This window comes from Bos javanicus, chromosome 1, assembly GCF_032452875.1.
Source record: "Bos javanicus breed banteng chromosome 1, ARS-OSU_banteng_1.0, whole genome shotgun sequence".
Lineage (NCBI taxonomy): Eukaryota > Metazoa > Chordata > Mammalia > Artiodactyla > Bovidae > Bos > Bos javanicus.
Window position 1 is genome coordinate 152,079,890 of NC_083868.1, and position 19,585 is coordinate 152,099,474.

At 42.1% G+C, this 19,585-nt stretch overlaps 1 protein-coding gene across 3 annotated transcripts in view; it reads left to right on the forward strand.

The window, feature by feature from the left end:
• The first annotated feature begins 7,232 nt into the window (after positions 1-7,232).
• Positions 7,233-19,585, forward strand: part of CAPN7 (calpain 7) — a 51,370-nt gene continuing 39,017 nt past the window's right edge. The window contains exons 1-3 of one of the 3 annotated variants that reach the window (XM_061424887.1): positions 7,233-7,622; positions 9,788-9,896; positions 18,698-18,855. In XM_061424887.1, coding sequence (XP_061280871.1) covers positions 7,521-7,622; positions 9,788-9,896; positions 18,698-18,855 — 369 coding nt within the window. In that variant the 5' untranslated portion in view covers positions 7,233-7,520. Of the gene's footprint in view, positions 7,623-7,701; positions 7,905-9,787; positions 9,897-18,697; positions 18,856-19,585 lie in introns of those variants that run through there. The other 2 variants (XM_061424903.1, XM_061424896.1) reach the window with 2 other exon arrangements.

A 19,585-nucleotide genomic window follows, 5' to 3' on the forward strand; every position in this document is an offset into this window, starting at 1 on the left:
TGTCTTTTAATTTCATGGCTGCAGTCACCATCTGCAGTGATTTTGGAGCCCAAAAAGATAAAGTCTGACACTGTTTCCACTGTTTCCCCACCTATTTCCCATGAAGTGATGGGACCAGATGCCATGATCTTAGTTTTCTGAATGTTGAGCTTTAAGCCAACTTTTTCACTCTCCTCTTTCACTTGCATCAAGAGGCTTTTTAGTTCCTCTTCACTTTCTGCCATAAGGGTGGTGTCATCTGCATATCTGAGGTTATTGATATTTCTCCCGGCAATCTTGATTCCAGCTTGTGCTTCTTCCATACCAGCGTTTCTCATGATGTACTCTGCATATAAGTTAAATAAGCAGGGTGACAATATACAGCCTTGACGTACTCCTTTTCCTATTTGGAACCAGTCTATTGTTCCATGTCCTACACATTTCTCAAGAGGCAGGTCAGGTGGTCTGATATTCCCATTTCTTTCAGAATTTTTCACAGTTTATTGTGATCCACACTGTCAAAGGCTTTGGCATAGTCAATAAAGCAGAAATAGATGTTTTTCTGGAACTCTCTTGCTTTTTCGATGATCCAGCAGATGTTGGCAATTTGATCTCTGGTTCCTCTGCCTTTTCTAAAACCAGCTTGAACATCTGGAAGTTCACGGTTCATGTATTGCTGAAGCCTGGCGTGGAGAATTTCGAGCATTACTTTACTAGCGTGTGAGATGAGTGCAATTGTGTGGTAGTTTAACAATTTAAAAAAAAAAAAAAGGAAAGAGTAAATCAGTAACCATAAATATCTGTGTGGTTAACCTCCAAACAGCTGCAGTACCACATGAAGGCACAAGGGGGCAGTGTGGTCTTATACATTCACAAATCCATCGTGGCTGGTAATGCTTTGAGATTAACAGGATAAATTGTCCTACAAACCCTTCTTGTTTGGTTTTTGGTTTTTAGTTCTTAACGAATTTGTTTGTTTGGTGAGATGGCAATGTACTGCTGTGTCCACATAAGCCCTTTCTCAATTTTCATTACCAACCAGACTTCAAATTCAGGATCATCTGAGTGTATATGTGTGTAATTAGATGTGTATAATATTAAGATGATCTAAAACTAGGAGATATGAGGGCACGTATATATAGTTAGGATATATCTTAAAATTAGAATAAAGAAAAAATTAGAAGACAGAATTAGGCTATCTGTATACTTCTGTATATATGAAATATATATATACATACATGTTCTAATTTTGTCTTTCTTCTAATTGTGTGTAATAGATGTGTATTTTCTAATTTTAGGTATACTTTTGATTAGAATATATAATTAAGATATAAAATATATTACATATAATATGTAAATTACATATATACTCAACTAATATATAATTAATTTATAGTTAGGTTATATAAAAAATTAAGATATGGGTATATAATTAGAATATATTTAAGATATATAATTATACAGATATAACTGAGCTATATATACATTTGGGGATATAAAAATTATTAGAATATGTATGTATAATCAGATTGAACGATAGGAAATTGAAGATTTCAGCAGATATTCAACTGTTTTTGACCTACAAAAATGGCAATTTTATATGCTCAAGCTTAATATTTCAAATGGACCAAAGTAATCACATTTGTTGGAAAATTAAGCTCATTTTGTACAATTTTCCCCTGGAATCTTTTGTTCTCTTTTCTACTTCCAGTGTCCTCAATCTGTCAGTGATTTGAAAAACTGGTCCCTGATCATACTCGTGTGCAACTGTAGCCAGGAGCCAGCAAAAAGAGATGGTTTTGCTCTTTCTCTGTGGGAGGTCACAGGATACTATTTGTAGGAAAGGACATTACTTCTTGTTTCCAATATAGGTAGATCTCATTTCATTACACTTCACAGATAGTGGATTTTTTTTTTTTTTTAACAATTGAAGGTTTGTGACAACCCTGCATTGAGCGAGTCCATCAGCACCATTTCTCCAACAGCATCTGCTCACTCGGTGTCTGTCACATTCTGGTAATTCTCCCAATATTATGAACTTTCTCATTATATCTGTCATAGTGACTGACCTGTGATCAGTGATCTTTGATGTTACTATTGTAATTTCAGGGGTGCCAAGAACTGTGCCCATATAAGGTGGTGAAAGTGAAAGTGAAGTCGCTCAGTCGTGTCCGACTCTTTGCAACCCCATGGACTGTAGCCCACCAGGCTCCTCTGTCTATGGGATTTTCCGGGCAATAGTACTGGAGTGGATTGCCATTTTCTTCTCCAGGGGGTCTTTCTGACCCAGGGATCAAACCCAGGTCTCCGGCATTGTAGACAGACGCTTTACTGTCTGAGCCACCAGGGGAGGTGAGCTTAACGCATAAATGTGTATGTTCTGACTGCTCTCTCCTCCTCTCCTCAGGCCTCAACAGTATTGAAATTAAGCCAGATAACAGCCCTGCAATGGCCTCTAAGTGTTCAAGTAAAAGGAAGAGTCGCACATCTTCATTTTAAATCAAATGCTAGAAATGATTCAGCTCACTGAGAAAAGCATGTCAACAGCCCAGACTGCCAAAAGCTTCCCTGGTGGCTCAGATGGTAAAGAGTCGGCCTGCAATGCAGGAGACCCGGGTTCAATCCCTGGGTTGGGAAGTTCCCCTGGAGAAGGAAATGGCAATCTACTCCAGTATTCTTACCTGGAAAATCTCATGGAGGGAGGAGCCTGACGGGCCTGGCGGGCTACAGTCCATGGGGTCACAAAGAGTCATACACAACTAACACTTTCACTTTCATGGAGCCAAATAGTTAACCAAGTTGTGCATGAATACAAATGGAAAGTTCTTGAAGGAAATGAAAAGTGCTGCACCAGTGAACACACCAATGATAAGAAAATGAAAGCCTTATTGCTGGTATGGAGAGAGTCTGAGTGGTCCGGATAGAAGAGCAAACCAGCCGCCACATTCCCTTAAGCCAAAGCCTGATCCAGAGCAGGACCCCCAATTCTCTTCAATTCTGGGAAGGCTGAGAGAGGCAAGGAGGCTGCAGAAGATAAGTTTGAAGTTAGCAGAGGTTGGTTCATGAGGTTTAAGGAAAGAAGCCGTCTCCATAATATAGAAGTGCAAGAAGAAACCACAAGAGCTAATGTAGAAACTGCAGCAAGTTATCTAGAAGATCCAGTGAAGACATTCATGGAGGTGGCCACACTAAACAAAACCCTGCTGCTGCTGCTCCTGCTAAGTCACTAGATAAACTCTATTCTCATTCACAGCCTCCTGCATTATATTTTCAGTTGACAAACTCAAGCACCCCTCCCTCTGGGACATGGTGCGAGGGCCCCCTGGGCTGATTTGAGTGCTGCTGCTCTGGGCCTCCCAGCCCCCAACTTACCCCTCTCTCAGCAGTTACTAAAGGCTGTGTGAACTGTCGGTTTATGCACTACAGGGTAAGCTGTTTGAGCCATTTTGTTTTAACCCCAGTTGTGTGGCCAACAGAATTCTTACTATTTGTTGACTGAAGTAACACGTTACCATTACTGAGCTGGCAGCTTTAAAAAGAGCAATAGTACTACTATTACTACTACTGTTGCTGCTGCTATTACTATTACACTTTTACTACTACATTACTCTGTCTTCTACAGTAGTTCAGATGGTGATGTTTCCAAAAGCCTCTGCAAGCCTGGATTTCACAAGGATGCCTCCACCTGTGAAGTGTGTGTAGGAAGGGAGCCAGGGATTCAACAACAGCATGGGCTTCCTGAGCAGGGTTGTGATCAGTCTTCTGGAGCTCACCCCTCTCTCTGGGTCTCTCCCAGCTCTGGGGAGGGTGGGGACTCCCACTGCAGGAGGAGCACATTTTGACCAAGCACTACTGAGTGCTTAACGTTGAACAAATTCTGCCCTGGTAAATGTCACAGACAGACCTGATGGAGCATGTGGAAGTAATAGAGGAAGGACATCCTGGGAGATGTTCCCTGGAGGCAGCTGTGATGAGGCTCCACCACAGCACTCTAGACAATCCATGATTGCAGAACATAAGGTAAATGTAAAAATATCAACTCTTTCCCTATATACTAGCAAAAACAATTGGAAATTGAAACTAAAAATGCCATTTAAAATAGCATTAGAAATATGAAATGCTTAAGAGGTAAATCTGTCCAAAGATGGATATGTAAGACTTGTGCCCTATGGAACACTGCTGAGAACAGTAAGAGATGACCAGAATACACACAGAGGTTTACCATGTTCATGGATTGGAAGTCTAAAAGTTGCTAAAGACTGCAGATACTTTTAAGTTTTGACTCCCTTTTACCCAGCTTTATCTTACTCTCTCTGTCTTTGTCTCTTGATTTGTGTCACTCCATGCCTGGCATCAAGCAGGTGTTCAATGTTCAGTGAATAAATCAACAAGGAATAAGGGAGTAAACGAGAGGGTACCAAGAGGGATCACAACTGCCTGGGAAAGCTAGAAAAGCCCCCTGCAAGGTGAGCTGGAGTTCCGTAAGCTGAGATGAGGGCAGGGGGGGACTAGACACACTCCTCTATGAGCAGTTAAAACTGCATTCATCTGCTGTAGCTTGGGCATCAGTTTCTACAAGACAGTGGCTGCAGATATCTTGGGAATTCACTCTGAGCTCCTGTTCTGAAGGACCCTCTATCCTGTGTTAGGGAATTTCTATATCGTTGTTCAAACTCAAGATGGGAAAGGGCACATTGAGTATATTCAGTAGGGGAGTTCATTCACTCAACATTTTGAAATACTTATTCAACACTTGCACCGGACAAAAGCTTGGACTTAATTCTGGGATAAAACTGGTGAAGACAGAAACCATCCCTGCTCAGTTATAAAACTGTTGTAGCCAATGATAGGAACCATCTTTGTGCGAAGCAGAGTCAAATTCTCCACCTGTGCTCTTTACAACAGTCCAATAAGATAGTTATTAACTTCAGTAAACATGAAGGGACAGCTAAAGCACACATTTAAAATGTACAGTGTGGTCGATTTTTAACAAATGGATATAACTTTTGACATCACCCACCAGTAAGACATAAAACATTCCCCTTATATCCAAAGTTTCCCTTATCCCTTCTCAATCACTGATGTGATTTTGTCACTGGATGGGACCTCTTTGAGGGCCTGAGGGTGGGCCCTTGTCTAAGACTCAAATGAATTGTCCAAGGAGCTACAGTACTGACAAAGCAAAAGACTTTATTGAAAAGTGACGCTGGAGTGGAGAGCAACAGTGTAAGGGAGACTAGGAGAACTGCTCTGCCTTGTGGTTTGCAGTCTCAAGTTTTACGGTGGGTGGGGTTAGGTGAGTTGGGATTGTCTCTGGCCAGTCATCTTGCTCATGTCCTCATTCAGTCTGATGCAGGGCACTTCCCGATGGCATGTGCATCGCTCAATCAAAATGATTTCCAGCATGAGAGAGTCTGGGAGGTTGGCAAGAGATTTAATGGACTGGTCTCTTCTCCCCTTCTTTGGAGGTGGAAATGGCAAACCACTCCGGTATTCTCGCCTGGAGAATCCATGGACAGAGGAGCCTGGCGGGCTACAGTCCAAGGGGTCACAAAGAGTCAGATGCAACTGAAGCGACTAACACACATTTCTCCCCTTCTTGGCCCCTCCTTGGTTTTCCCCAGGTTGGTTTTGGGCCCTTCTTTGGCTTTATGTTCTTTGAAGCATCCTGAGGTAGGAGACTTAAGGTGTTATTATGATGTCCAGTCAGGGCAGGCAGTGTTGGTCAACTGTTCCCTAACAACTTCTCATATTATTGGTAAGATTTGTCTTTGCCGGTGTTCCTTGTAAACAAAGTAACACAGTCTGTTCTCTCACATCTTGCTTATTTGACGTACGGTGAATTTTGAGTTTTGTTCACATCATGGTGTCTTTCGTTTTTGTTGTTGTTATGTATTTATTTGTTTTTTGGCCACACTGCATCTTCGTTGCTTGGCAAGAATTTCCTCTAGTTGCAGTGAGCAGGGACTTCTCTTCAGTTGCAGTGCTAGGGCTTCTCATTGCGGTGGCTCTCTTGCTGTGGAGTACAGGCTTTAGATACCAACTGGGTTTCAGTAGTTGTGGCACACCAGCTTAGTTTTTCCCCAGCATGTGGGGTCTTTCTCAACCAGTGTTACTGAAGGAGGAGAGGAACAGGCGGTGCTGACTCCATCTTGAAAAAGAAGGAAACTCCATCTTGCACTTTCAGTCAGCTTTGGACTATGTGCCTGGTAGCTATGGGCATAACATACCTACGGCTGAACTGGCCTCCCGTACTGATAAACACCAGATTCCACACCAAGATTCCCCATCGCCAAAAAGAATGTAACAATCCCCTACCATAGTCAATCACCTTTATAATCTTTATGGCACCCACTGGTGTAGGCTACAATGTATAACCAGCTGACCCTTCTGATTATGAATCATGGCTGTGACCTGATTGTATCTCCCTTTAACACTTTTCAGGCTAGGTTTAAGGAATTTGGGGATGTGGGCTTGAGCCTAAGGTATACAAGGTTTTCACAAAAGTCAGTTGGGGTTCTTGGCTAAGAGGAGACTCTGCCTTGGTCCCCCCTGTGTAATAAACTGCACTCCACTATCTGCATTGTCCTTCTGGGTGAGTTTGTTTCCTGGAACGCGTGGCTACAATACATCCTGTGTCCCCTGCACTGGCTGGCAGATTCTTACCCACTCCGCCACATGGGAAGTTCCTTCATTAGTATTGCTGAAGTCAGAGCTTAAAGAGAGAAAGAAATTAATCAAATAATCACCTAATTGTGTCATGACGACAGCATTAAGTTAACCTAAGGATAAGAACACAAGAAAACGTATTACCTTGCTTGTCTACAATTCACTCAATACCATACACTTGGGGAGGTATACAGGATTAAGACTCACATGGTTAGAAACCTTATAAAAGTATCACATTAAGAACCCTTTGTCCTTACTTCACTTCCCTCATTTAAAAAAGTCAGCTCAGAAGAGGCCGGGAATGTGACGCTATGTCCTTACTTCATTTCCCTGATTTAAAAAAGTCAGCTCAGATGACGGCGGGAAGCGCTGCTCATTGTCCCTGGATATTAAGTAGGGACCAGGCTCCCTGAGGCGCATGCGCGCCCGCTCCCAGTCTGGCCAGCAACAGCCCTCACTCGCACAACTCCGTCAAGAGGTCGGCGAAGCCCGCGGCCGTGCCGACGTGGCGCCGCTTGGGCCTGCCCAATCCCCGGAGCCCTGGTGGTCACGTGCACACGCGCGCCGCAACCGGGCCCCGCCCACCGCCCGCGCACTCCGCCGAGCCGGGGCCTCCCTCAGTCGCCTTGGCTCCCAGAACCCCTGCGCGGGCCCGGCTGCGCCTGCGCAGTGTGGCCGGTGGGCCGGTCGGGAGTGCGGCGGCCGCGGCGTGAGGGTGCCGGCGGGCTGGGAGCCTGGGGTGGGCTGTTGGCCGTCCTCCCTCAGTCGGCGGAAGTGAGCTCCGGCTCGCCTTCCTCGCGGCCCGGGACCTCTCGCGGCCCCTGGGCGCGCGGCGGTCGGTGACGCGAGAAGGGCTCCGGCGCGGGGCGACCATGGACTCGGCGGCTCTGGAGCGGGACGCGGTGCAGTTCGCGCGGCTAGCGGTGCAGCGCGACCAGGAGGGCCGCTACGCGGAGGCCGTGTTTTACTACAAGGTGGGCCGGGGGCGGGGCCGGGGACCGGGGGCGGGGCCTCTCTGGCCAGGGGCGGGGCTAAGGCGCCAGCCCGTCGGGGGCTCGGTCGCCGCGGCAGAGGTGATCCCCAGGCTCGACGCTCCTGAGGGCGGCGGTGGGGCAGGGCGCTCGGCTCCGCGGACGTGCGCTCACCGCCACAGACGGGCCGGAAGCACGCGGGAGAGCGCCGCGAGTCAGTGAAGAAGAAAGCATTGCGCGTCGTAGTGCTTGACTTCCGCACGTCGCCATCCCCCCAGTGTCAGTGTGTGTACACAACCTTTTTAAAAAAACAAACGGGTCCGATTGTCTATGCTGTTTTTAAACCTGTTCTTTTCTTTTGAACTTTTAAGAAAATTACGAATTTTTTAAAAGTTTAACGATATGACTGTTACCAGTAATAATATTAAGGGCTAGATGCATAGTATCCCATTATGCGGATATGCCCTCGTTTCTTTACAAAGTCTCCTGGCCATTTTAATGTGCGTTCTGTTTCTTCAGCATGATAATATCCTTGTAGCTAATGCTTTACACGTTTCTGTGATATTTCCTATGGATAAATTGCTGAGGCCAGAATTAGAGCCCGCCCCCTCCCCCTGGTCCACTGCTCACCAATTCTGAGGATTTGCAGACGCAGACCTCTCCAGCTCCAGCCGTGGCCCATCCCCACTCCGGTGGAGGGAGCTGTATCCTCTAAAGACCGTCACCTTTTCTTTTAGGAAGAATGTCAGGCTTTGAAAATAAAGTAGTCATTTTTCTTCCATAAACCTATATGCTATCAATGATGTGTAATTTTCTTTTCTCAGATTAATGTTTGATTGCTTTCATTTTACAACCTGTATTTAGAGACTTCGGTTGTGTTTCAGAGTCATTCTTTTTGAACTTTTTTTTCTTTACAATTTCATAATGGTGGTATTTCTTTAAAAGTAGGACTGTGTTTTGTTAGTTTTGTGAAATAATGACAAATGTTCCTAAGTAAACGTAGTGCCATATGAAATAGCTTTTTCTAAAGTGAAAGGAAATCCTGTGCAGTGCCTTTTGTTTTGCTTAGAATTACATGCATGTTGTTATGAAGAGTTTCTTTTCCTTGAGAGAATCAGCAGAGTGGTGGTGTTTCTATTTATGTAAACTGTTTCAGATATTTAGTGTTTTCTGTCTTCATGCTGTTCTCTTTGGGATTCCTTGTTAATCACGTTCAAGTGTAAATGAAATGAGCAAAATAAAGTTGATACCAACAGTTAAAAAAACTGGCTACAGTATTTACATATACAATTATATTTTCCTCCCTTGAAATATCTGAACTGCAGGATCTGAGGAAAACGTATCTTTTCTACCCCCAACTTCCATTTGGATCAAAATTGTACTCTTCTTATTGATTTTGTAGGTTCAGAGAAATGATTCTTCCAGTAACTGGATTCAAAAAGGGATGGCATCTTTGGATCCAGCTAATGAGGCCTAGGGTTCCTTGAAATGCATCCATTTAGATGGCTGCAGGGAAGGTGGTGGTGCTGGGGGGAGTCTCTCTGGTAGCTCTGGTCACCCTCCTGAAATGGTGATGGCGAGAACGGAGGCTTTTCCTCACTAGCACAGCCTGACTGGCTGAGGAGGTCATGGAATAACTGGAAAATGGATCTAGGTGTTCTTCATTAAAATAAGTTTCTTTCATTCAACTGAAACCTGCCTTAAAATGTGTCCCCCTTTGACAATGGTTTCTTTGGAGAAAAAACTTTTCTTGCCATAGTGAGACAATTAACGTTTATAATCGTTTGTTGATATTTATGAGTATTGTCTGTTCTAATGCTCTCAGGACTCAGATCACCTTTTCACAGTAAGTAGTTTCGTCTGACCTACTGCACTGAGAAGAAGGAAAACAACGTAAATCACAGTTATTCTAAGAAAATGTTTAAAATCAACCCCTTCTATTTGACTTTGTAAAGTTTCAACAGTCTGAGAAAATTGAGAGCATTGAGAACTGAAAAAAGTTTAGTAAAGGACTATTATTCATTTATCTTATGAAAAAAATTTCTAGTATCTTAAAGACATTCTTGTTTTATCATTCATAGAAACCAACCATGAGTTAGAAAGTGGTATAGAAAATTCAAATTGTAATTCATCTGTTAGAGTCTTTTGAATTCTTTTTTTATTTTTAGGAAGCTGCACAAGCTTTAATTTATGCTGAGATGGCAGGATCAAGCCTAGAACATATTCAAGAAAAAATAAATGAGTATCTGGAAAGAGTGCAGGCCTTACATTCAGCAGGTAAAGACTACTAACCACGTCACTATTTTCTTTTCTTCTTTCCTATCTCATCTTACTTTTCCCTTATGTTTCTCTTTCCTTTTTGTTTTCATCTTTGATTCTTGATCTTCACTTGTTTGTCGCTTATTCCTCTTTTGGTAATCGCATCTTTGAACATCGTAATATGAAAATAAGTGATAGATCTGTGAAGAGGAACCTCAGAGGTCACATAATGTGATATCCTAATTTCCCAGAAATGGACATGAATTATCCACATTCAAACAGTGTGTCATTGGCAGAATCGGGATTAGAATCCTGTTAAAATCTGCCTTTAAATATCTGTCACATGCCCTCTCCTGCTATTAAAATTAAATGACTCTTTCTCTTCAGTGTCTAAAGACTTCAGCAGTGGATGCACAGTCTTTACCGTATCAGTATCCTCAACCTGAAGACCTTAGCTAAACTCTCATTTTAGAGAGTTTGCCAACGGTATCTTGGGAAAGTGGCATGTAAGCAGAGACCTGGAACAACCTGTTTATTTTTGTAAGCCTCATGGCAAATGCTGTGACACAAGTTCCCAGGCTTAATGTTCATCGTTCCCTTAGAAGTAAGTGGGTTCTTGGCAAAATCTGTTGTTTACATGGTAGGAAAGAAAATGATCATCTGTTGATATTTTGTTTCAAGGATGTATTCATGTCACTGAGGACTCTTTTTCCACCCTGTTTTCCTTGTGGCTATCTAATAAAGCCGCAAACTTAGAGAGGTCTTATTCAGCATTCTGACAGACTTTGTGCTACTTTCTACCACTTATTCTGAACAGATAGTAGCAGTTACCAACCAGCTTATAGTTAAGATAAAGTAGATTTAATTGTTGGGTTTTTTGTTATGACAGTCTCCTTACAGACACAGTATTTCCTTGTAAGACAGTGCCCAGAAACTGCATGCGTTGACATGTTAACTGTTTGTGTGTCAAGCTCTCACTTGATACAAATTTATACTCATCCATATATTCAAAATACCATGGAATTCAGAGACACTTCATTTTCCTTGCTAAGTAAATGAAGTTTTTAAATTTATAAATGTGATGTTTATATGATACTCAGGCACAGAATGAGATAGCCCTAATCTCTTGACGAATGAAAACTTGTCAGTAAAACAGAAGTAAAGCTCAAAAAAGGATTTTTAGAGTGTAACATACCTTAAATGTTTTGCCAACTTTTGGACCCATTTTGTTCAGCAAGTGAAATGGGAATTAAATGATTTACTTAATTATCATTTCATGCAGAAGAGTTCTTTATCAAATAAAAATCTTGTTCAGAATCCCAGTTTTTAAAACAGATAGAGTCTGCTGACAGTCAAGAAACTTTGAGAGATGACATGACTTTGTGGGTGGGGAAGGTGACCCAGTTTGAAATTCACTACTGAAGTGTAAAAAACTCAAGACTTGGAATTAAAGATCTAAGTTGAGTCCCTGCCCTTCCACTTACAGCTGTGAAACCATAGACTAGATAGTCGTTCGAAACTAGAATCAATTTTGCCTCTCAGGAGACATTTTACATTGTCTGGAGAGATGTTTGTTGTCTATGTTAGGGGTCAGGGTGCAGTATGCTGCTAGCATCTGGTTGGCTGGAGGGCAGGCACAGTGCTACAGGGAAATTCTACAATGCATAGGACCATCCACAGCAAAGAATTATCCAGGTGAAAATATCAGTAGGGCCAAGGCTGAGAAACCTTGAGCTGAATATTTTAACATTCATTTAATAAATGGGATTAGTATAATACATGGTTTAGAGAGGTGTTACTGAGGATTATAGTTTTTTAAAAAGATCAAGCACAATTTTGAGACAAAATTTAAAGGTTTTTTAAACAGCATTTATTGAGATATAATTCACATACCATAAAATTCAGCTTTTTATAGTGTACAATTCAGTGGTTTTTAGTGTATTCCCAGAGTTGTGCAACCATCACCACTATCTAACTGCAGAACATTCTCATCACCCTAGAAGAAACCTCTTAGCCATTAGTAGTCACGCCCCATTCCTCCCATCCCCTGGTGTTGCTGCTCAGTTTGTCAGTTGTGTCTAGCTGTTTGCAACCCTATAGACTGCAGCATGCTAGGATTCCCTGTCTTTCACTATCTCCTAGGGTTTTCAAATTCATGTTTGTTGAGTCAGTGATGCTACCTAACCATCTATCTCCCCCTAGGCCCTCAGTTCAGTTCAGTCGCTCAGTCGTGTCCGACTTTTGCGACCCCATGAATTGCAGCACGCCAGGCCTCCCTGTCCATCACCAACTCCCGGAGGTCACTCAAACTCATGTCCATCGAGTCAGTGATGCCATCCAGCCATCTCATCCTCTGTCGTCCCCTTCTCCTTCTGCCCCCAATCCCTCCCAGCATCAGAGTCTTTTCCAATGAGTCAACTCTTCACATGAGGTGGCCGAAGTACTGGAGTTTCAGCTTTAGCATCATTCCTTCCAAAGACCATGCAGGACTGATCTCCTTTAGAATGGACTGGTTGGATCTTGCAGTCCAAGGGACTCTCAAGAGTCTTCTCCAACACCACAGTTCAAAAGCATCAATTCTTTGGCACCAGCTTTCTTCACAGTCCAACTCTCACATCCATACATGACCACTGGAAAAACCATAGCCTTGACTAGACGGACCTTTGTTGACAAAGTAATGTCTCTGCTTTTCAATATGCTGTCTAGGTTGCTCATAACTTTCCTTCCAAGGAGTAAGCATCTTTTAATTTCATGGCTGCAGTCACCATCTGCAGTGATTTTGGAGCCCAAAAATAAAGTCTGACACTGTTTCCACTGTTTCCCCATCTATCTGCCATGAAGTGATGGAACCAGATGCCATGATCTTAGTTTTCATGTTGAGCTTTAAGCCAACTAGTTCACTCTCCACTTTCACTTTCATCAAGAGGCTTTTTAGTTCCTCTTCACTTTCTGCCATAAGGGTGATGTCATCTGCATATCTGAGGTTATTGATATTTCTCCCAGCAATCTTGATTCCAGCTTGTGCTTCTTCCAGACCAGCGTTGCTCATGATGTACTCTACATAGATGTTAAATAAGCAGGGTGACAGTATACAGCCTTGACGTACTCCTTTTCCTATTTGGAACCAGTCTCTTGTTTCATGTCCAGTTCTAACTGTTACTTCCTGACCTGTATACAGGTTTCTCAAGAGGCAGATCAGGTGGTCTGGTATTCCCATCTCTTTCAGAATTTTCCACAGTTTATTGTGATCCACACAGTCAAAGGCTTTGGCATAGTCAATAAAGCAGAAATAGATGTTTTTCTGGAACTCTCTTGCTTTTTCCATGATCCAGCGGATGTTGGCAATTCTATCTCTGGTTCCTCTGCCTTTTCTAAAATCAGCTTGAACATCTGGAAGTTAACGGTTCACGTATTGCTGAAGCCTGGTGTGGAGAATTTCGAGCATTACTTTACTAGCGTGTGAGATGAGTGCAATTGTGCGGTAGTCTGAGCATTGTTTGGCATTGCCTTTCTTTGGGATTGGAATGAAAACTGACCTTTTCCAGTCCTGTGGCCACTGCTGAGTTTTCCAAATTTGCTGGCATATTGAGATGAGCTCGATAAAGGACAGAAATGGTATGGACCTAACAGAAGCAGAAGATATTAAGAAGAGATGGCAAGAATACACAGAAGAACTGTACAAAAAAGATCTTCATGACCCAGATAATCACGATGGTGTGATCACTGACCTAGAGCCAGACATCCTGGAATGGGAAGTCAAGTGGGCCTTAGAAAGCATCACTATGAACAAAGCTAGTGGAGGTGATGGAATTCCAGTTGAGCTATTCCAAATCTTGAAAGATGATGCTGTGAAAGTGCTGCACTCAATATGCAAGCAAATTTGGAAAACTCAGCAGTGGCCACAGGACTGGAAAAGGTCAGTTTTCATTCCAATCCCAAAGAAAGACAATGCCAAAGAATGCTCAAACTGCCGCACAATTGCGCTCATCTCACACGCTAGTAAAGTAATGCTCAAAATTCTCCAAGCCAGGCTTCAGGAATATGTGAACCGTGAACTTCCTGATGTTCAAGCTGGTTTTAGAAAAGGCAGAGGAACCAGAGATCAAATTGCCAAGATCCGCTAGATCATGGAAAAAGCAAGAGAGTTCCAGAAAAACATCTATTTCTGCTTTATTGACTATGCCAAAGCCTTTGACTGTGTGGATCACAATAAACTATGGAAAATTCTGAAAGAGATGGGAATACCAGACCACCTGATCTGCCTCTTGAGAAATTTGTGTCCAGGTCAGGAAGCAACAGTTAGAACTGGACATGGAACAACAGACTGGTTCCAAATAGGAAAAGGAGTTCATCAAGGCTGTATATTGTCACCCTGTTTATTTAACTTATATGCAGAGTACATCATGAGAAACGCTGGACTGGAAGAAACACAAACTGGAATCAAGATTGCCGGGAGAAATATCAATAACTTCAGATATGCAGACACCACCCTTATGGCAGAAAGTGAAGAGGAACTAAAAAGCCTCTTGATGAAAGTGAAAGTGGAGAGTGAAAAAGTTGGCTTAAAGCTCAACATTCAGAAAACAAAGATCATGGCATCCGGTCCCACCACTTCATGGGAAAAAAATGGGGAAACAGTGGAAACAGTGTCAGACTTTGTTCTTCTGGGCTACAGAATCACTACAGATGGTGACTGCAGCCATGAAATTAAAAGATGCTTACTCCTTGGTAGGAAAGTTATGACCAACCTAGATAGCATATTGAAAAGCAGAGACATTACTTTCCAACAAAGGTTCATCTAGTCAAGGCTATGGTTTTTCCTGTGGTAATGTATGGATGTGAGAGTTGGACTGTGAAGAAGGCTGTGTGCCAAAGAATTGATGCTTTTGAACCGTGGTGTTGGAGAAGACTCTTGAGAATCCCTTGGACTGCAAGGAGATCCAACCAGTCCATTCTGAAGGAGATCAGCCCTGGGATTTCTTTGGAAGGAATGATGCTAAAGCTGAAACTCCAGTACTTTGGCCACCTTATGCTAAGAGTTGACTCATTGGAAAAGACTCTGATGCTGGGAGGGATTGGGGGCGGGAGGAGAAGGGGACGACAGAGGATGAGATTTCTGGATGGCATCACTGACTCGATGAACGTGAGTCTCAGTGACCTCCGAGAGTTGGTGATGGACAGGGAGGCCTGGTGTGCTGCTGTTCATGGGGTCGCAAAGAGTCGGACACGACTGAGAGAATGATCTGATCTGAAATGAGTGCAGCACTTTCATAGCATCATCTTTCAGGATTTGAAATAGCTCAACTGGAATTCCATCACCTCCACTAGCTTTATTCATAGTGATGCTTTCTAAGGCCCACTTGACTTCACATTCCAGGATGTCTGGCTCTAGGTGAGTGATCACACCTTCATGATTATCTGGGTTGTGAAGATCTTTTTTGTACAGTTCTTCTGTGTATTCCTGCCACCTCTTCTTAATATCTTCTGCTTCTGTTAGGTCCATACCATTTCTGTCCTTTATCGAGCCCATCTTTGCATGAAATGTTCACTTGGTATCTCTGATTTTCTTGAAGAGACCTTTAGTCTTTCCCATTCTGTTGTTTTCCTCTATTTCTTTGCATTGATGTCTGAGGAAGGCTTTCTTATCTCTCCTTGCTATTCTTTGGAACTCTGCATTCAGATGCTTATATCTTTCCTTTTCTCCTTTGCTTTCCGCTTCTCTTCTTTTCACAGTTATTTATAAGGCCTCCTCAGACAGCCATTTTGCTTTTTTGCATTTCTTTTCCATGGGGATGGTCTTGATCCCTGTCTCCTGTACAGTGTCACGAACCTCCGTCCATAGTTCATCAGGCACTCTATCAGATCTAGGCCCTTAAATCTATTTCTCACTTGCACTGTATAATCATAAGGGATTTGATTTAGGTCATACCTGAATGGTCTAGTGGTTTTCCCTACTTTCTTCAATTTAAGTCTGAATTTGGCAATAAGGAGTCCATGATCTGAGCCCCAGTCAGCTTCCAGTCTTGTTTTTGCTGTCTGTATAGAGCTTCTCCATCTTTGGCTGCAAAGAATATAATCAATCTGATTTCAGTGTTGACCATCTGGTGATGTCCATGTGTAGAGTCTTCTCTTGTGTTATCGGAAGAGGGTGTTTGCTATGACCAGTGCGTTCTCTTGGCAAAACTCTATTAGCCTTTGCCCTGTTCATTCTGTATTCCAAGGCCAAATTTGCCTGTTACTCCAGGTGTTTCTTGACTTCCTACTTTTGCATTCTAGTTCCCTATAATGAAAAGGACATCTTTTTTGGGTATTAGTCCTAAAAGGTCTTGTAGGTCTTCATAGAACCGTTCAACTTCAGATTCTTCAGTGTTACTGGTTGGGGCATGGACTTGGATTACTGTGATATTGAATGGTTTGCCTTGGAAACAAAGAGATCATTCTGTCATTTTTGAGATTGCATCCAAGTACTGCATTTCGGACTGTTTTGTTGACTGTGATGGCTACTCCATTTCTTCTAAGGGATTCCTGCCCACAGTAGTAGATACAATGGTCATCTGAGTTAAATTCACCCATTCCAGTCCATTTTATTTTGCTGATTCCTAGAATGTCGATGTTCACTCTTGCCATCTCCTGTTTGACCACTTCCAATTTGCCTTGATTCGTGGACCTAACATTCCAGATTCCTATGCAATATTGCTCCTTACAGCATCGGACCTTGCTTCTATCAGCAGTCGCATCCACAACTGGGTATTCTTTTTGCTTTGGCTCCATCCCTTCATTCTTTCTGGAGTTATTTCTCCACTGATCTCCAGTAGCATATTGGGCACCTACTGACCTGGGGAGTTCCCCTTTCAATATCCTATCATTTGGCCTTTTCATACTATTCATGGGGTTCTCAAGGCAAGAATACTCAAGTGGTTTGCCATTCCCTTCTCCAGTGGACCACATTCTGCCCACTGTCCCTAAGCCCTAGCAGCTACTAATCCTGCTAATCTTTAATCCCAATAATGTATTTTCTGTTTCCATGGATTTGCCAATTCTAGATATTTGTTGTAAATGGAGTCATCCAGTTTGTGGCCTTTTGTATCTGGCTTCTTTTATTTAGCATAATATTTTTAGCATTTATCCTTGTGGTAGCATGTATCAGTGTCTAATTTCATTTTATGGTTGAATAATATTTCATTGTATTAGTAGACCACATTTTATTTATCTATTATTCATCAGTTGCTGGACGTTGGCTTGGTTCCACCTTTTGTCTGTTGTGAGTAATGCTGTTTTTGTGTGGACATATGTTTTCAGTTCTCTTGAAACCCAGAAGTAGAATTGCTAGGTGATATGGTAGCGTTGGGCATATCCGTGGCTCAGTGGTAAAGAATCCACCAGCACTGCAGGAGACCCAGGTTTGATCCCTGGGTCGGGAAGATGCCCTGGAAGAGGGCATGGCAGCCCATTCCAGTATTCTTGCCTGGAGAATCCCATGGACAGAGGAGCCTGGCGGGTTACAGTCCATAAGGTCACAGAGAGTCGGACATGACTGAAGTGACTGAGCACACATGCACACACATGGTAGCTTTATGTCTAAGTTTGAGGAACTGCTAAACTGCTTTCCACAGTGGCTCTACCATTTTACAATTACACCGGCAATGTTCTCTTTCCTTCACAGCCTTGTCAACACTTGTTACTTTCTGTCTTATTTTAGCCATCTTTGTGGGGATAAAATGGCATCTTATTGTGGTTTTGATATTCATTTCCCTGATGGCAAATGGTGAGCATCTTTTCATGTGCCAGCTGGCCATCTGAATATCTGCTTTGGAGAAATGACTATACAGATTCTTTCCCCATGATATAAATCAGGGTTCTGCAGAGAAACAGAACCAGTAGGGTGTACATACAGAGATTTATTATGAGCAATTGTCTCATGCAGTTATGGAGGCTAAGATGTCCCACTCCCTCTGCGAGTTGGAGAGCCAGGAAAGCCAGTGGTGTGGTTCAGTCTAAGTCCAGAGGCCTGAGAAGCAGGGGGCCTGATGGTGTGAGTTGCAGTCCAGGAGCCAGGGAGGACCCGTGTGCCAGCTCCCGCAGTCCTGCAGTAGGCAGGTTCTCCCCCTCTGTCTTCTGCTTGGTTCAGGCCCACAGTGGGTTAGGTGATGCCTGCCCACATTGGGGAGGGCACTCTGCTTTTAGTACCAATTCAAAATGCTAATTTCATTCAGAAGCATCCTCAGAGGCTACCCAGAAATCTTGCTTAGCTAAACAACTGGGTAACCTCTGAGCCAATCGAATTGACACAGGTTGATGACATAATCACCACACCCATTTTAGATTGGATTTGTCTTTTTGTTGTTGAATTATAAGAGATCTTTATATATGCTAGATGAAAGTCTCTTATGGATATGTATCTTTATATTAAAAACAAACAGAAGCACTTAGGTCAAACAGCAATAAAAATATGGCTTATTCTGGACCCTGATGAATAGGAAACAGCATGAATTTTATCATCAAGGCCTAATAGATTATATAATTATTGTCTGTACTAAAAAAAAATTAACTTTAGAACACGATTGAGTTTATTTAGATTTAGTGTTTTCTAAGTTTCAGTCTTTTTTTGTGGGGGGAGAACGCTAATGTTCATTTTATTTTTTTAAATGATGAAAAGTGCTAGTAGGGACAGAGAGGAGTTCAGGGAAATTTTAAAGATTTCTTTTTACCTCGTTAAGTTTTTTACATGAAGGATTACAGAATTTTGGTAAAGAGTATATTAAAATGACATGTTGTTCCGTGGATGTATATATAAGTATGTGGCTTTTTTCTGATCCTAGTTCAGTCAAAGAGTGCGGATCCTTTGAAATCAAAACATCAGTTGGACTTAGAGCGTGCCCATTTCCTCGTGACACAAGCTTTTGACGAAGATGAAAAAGGGAATGTTGAAGATGCTATAGAACTGTATACAGAAGCTGTAGATCTCTGTCTGAAAACCGTATGTATAATAATACTTACAAGTTAAGTTTGGTGGAATTGTCCTAAGAAATTTCTCCCCTTACTAGTGAATTTTATGTAACAATTCGTTAAAAAAAAAAAAATCCCGTCATTATACATGTAACTTAAGTTACTCCTCATTAAAAGATAATGGGATATGTATATATGTGGCTGAGTCCCATGACTTTCACATGAAACTGTCACAACATTGTTAATTGGCTATACCCCAATACAAAAATCAGTTTTAAAAAAAGCTAATGAAGAGTAGAATTAATAATGGATTTTTAACACCTTGTTAAAAATTTGACAGTGTTAATTGAATCACTTGGCAATTGTTTTTTAAATTACAGGTAGCATTTTTGACCATCTTACACTCCTATAACTAAAATTAACTTATTACAGGAAGAATTCATCACAATCTGTGAATTTAAAATAAAGTTCCTGTGAGAGGGATGAATTAGAAGTTTGGGATTAACATATACACACTACTGTATATGAGATAGATAAATGACAAAGACCTACTGTGTAGCACAGGGAACTAGACTCAATATCTTCAAATAACAATGGAAAAGAATTTGATATAACTGAATCAGTCTATTCTACACCTGAAACTATTGTAAATCAACTATACTTCAACTTTTTTTAAAAAGGGAAAAAAATTTGGTTCGTCATAATAAAAAAAAAAAACAAAGCTCTTCCCCCTTTTATTCAGTTTGATACACTAAGAAATC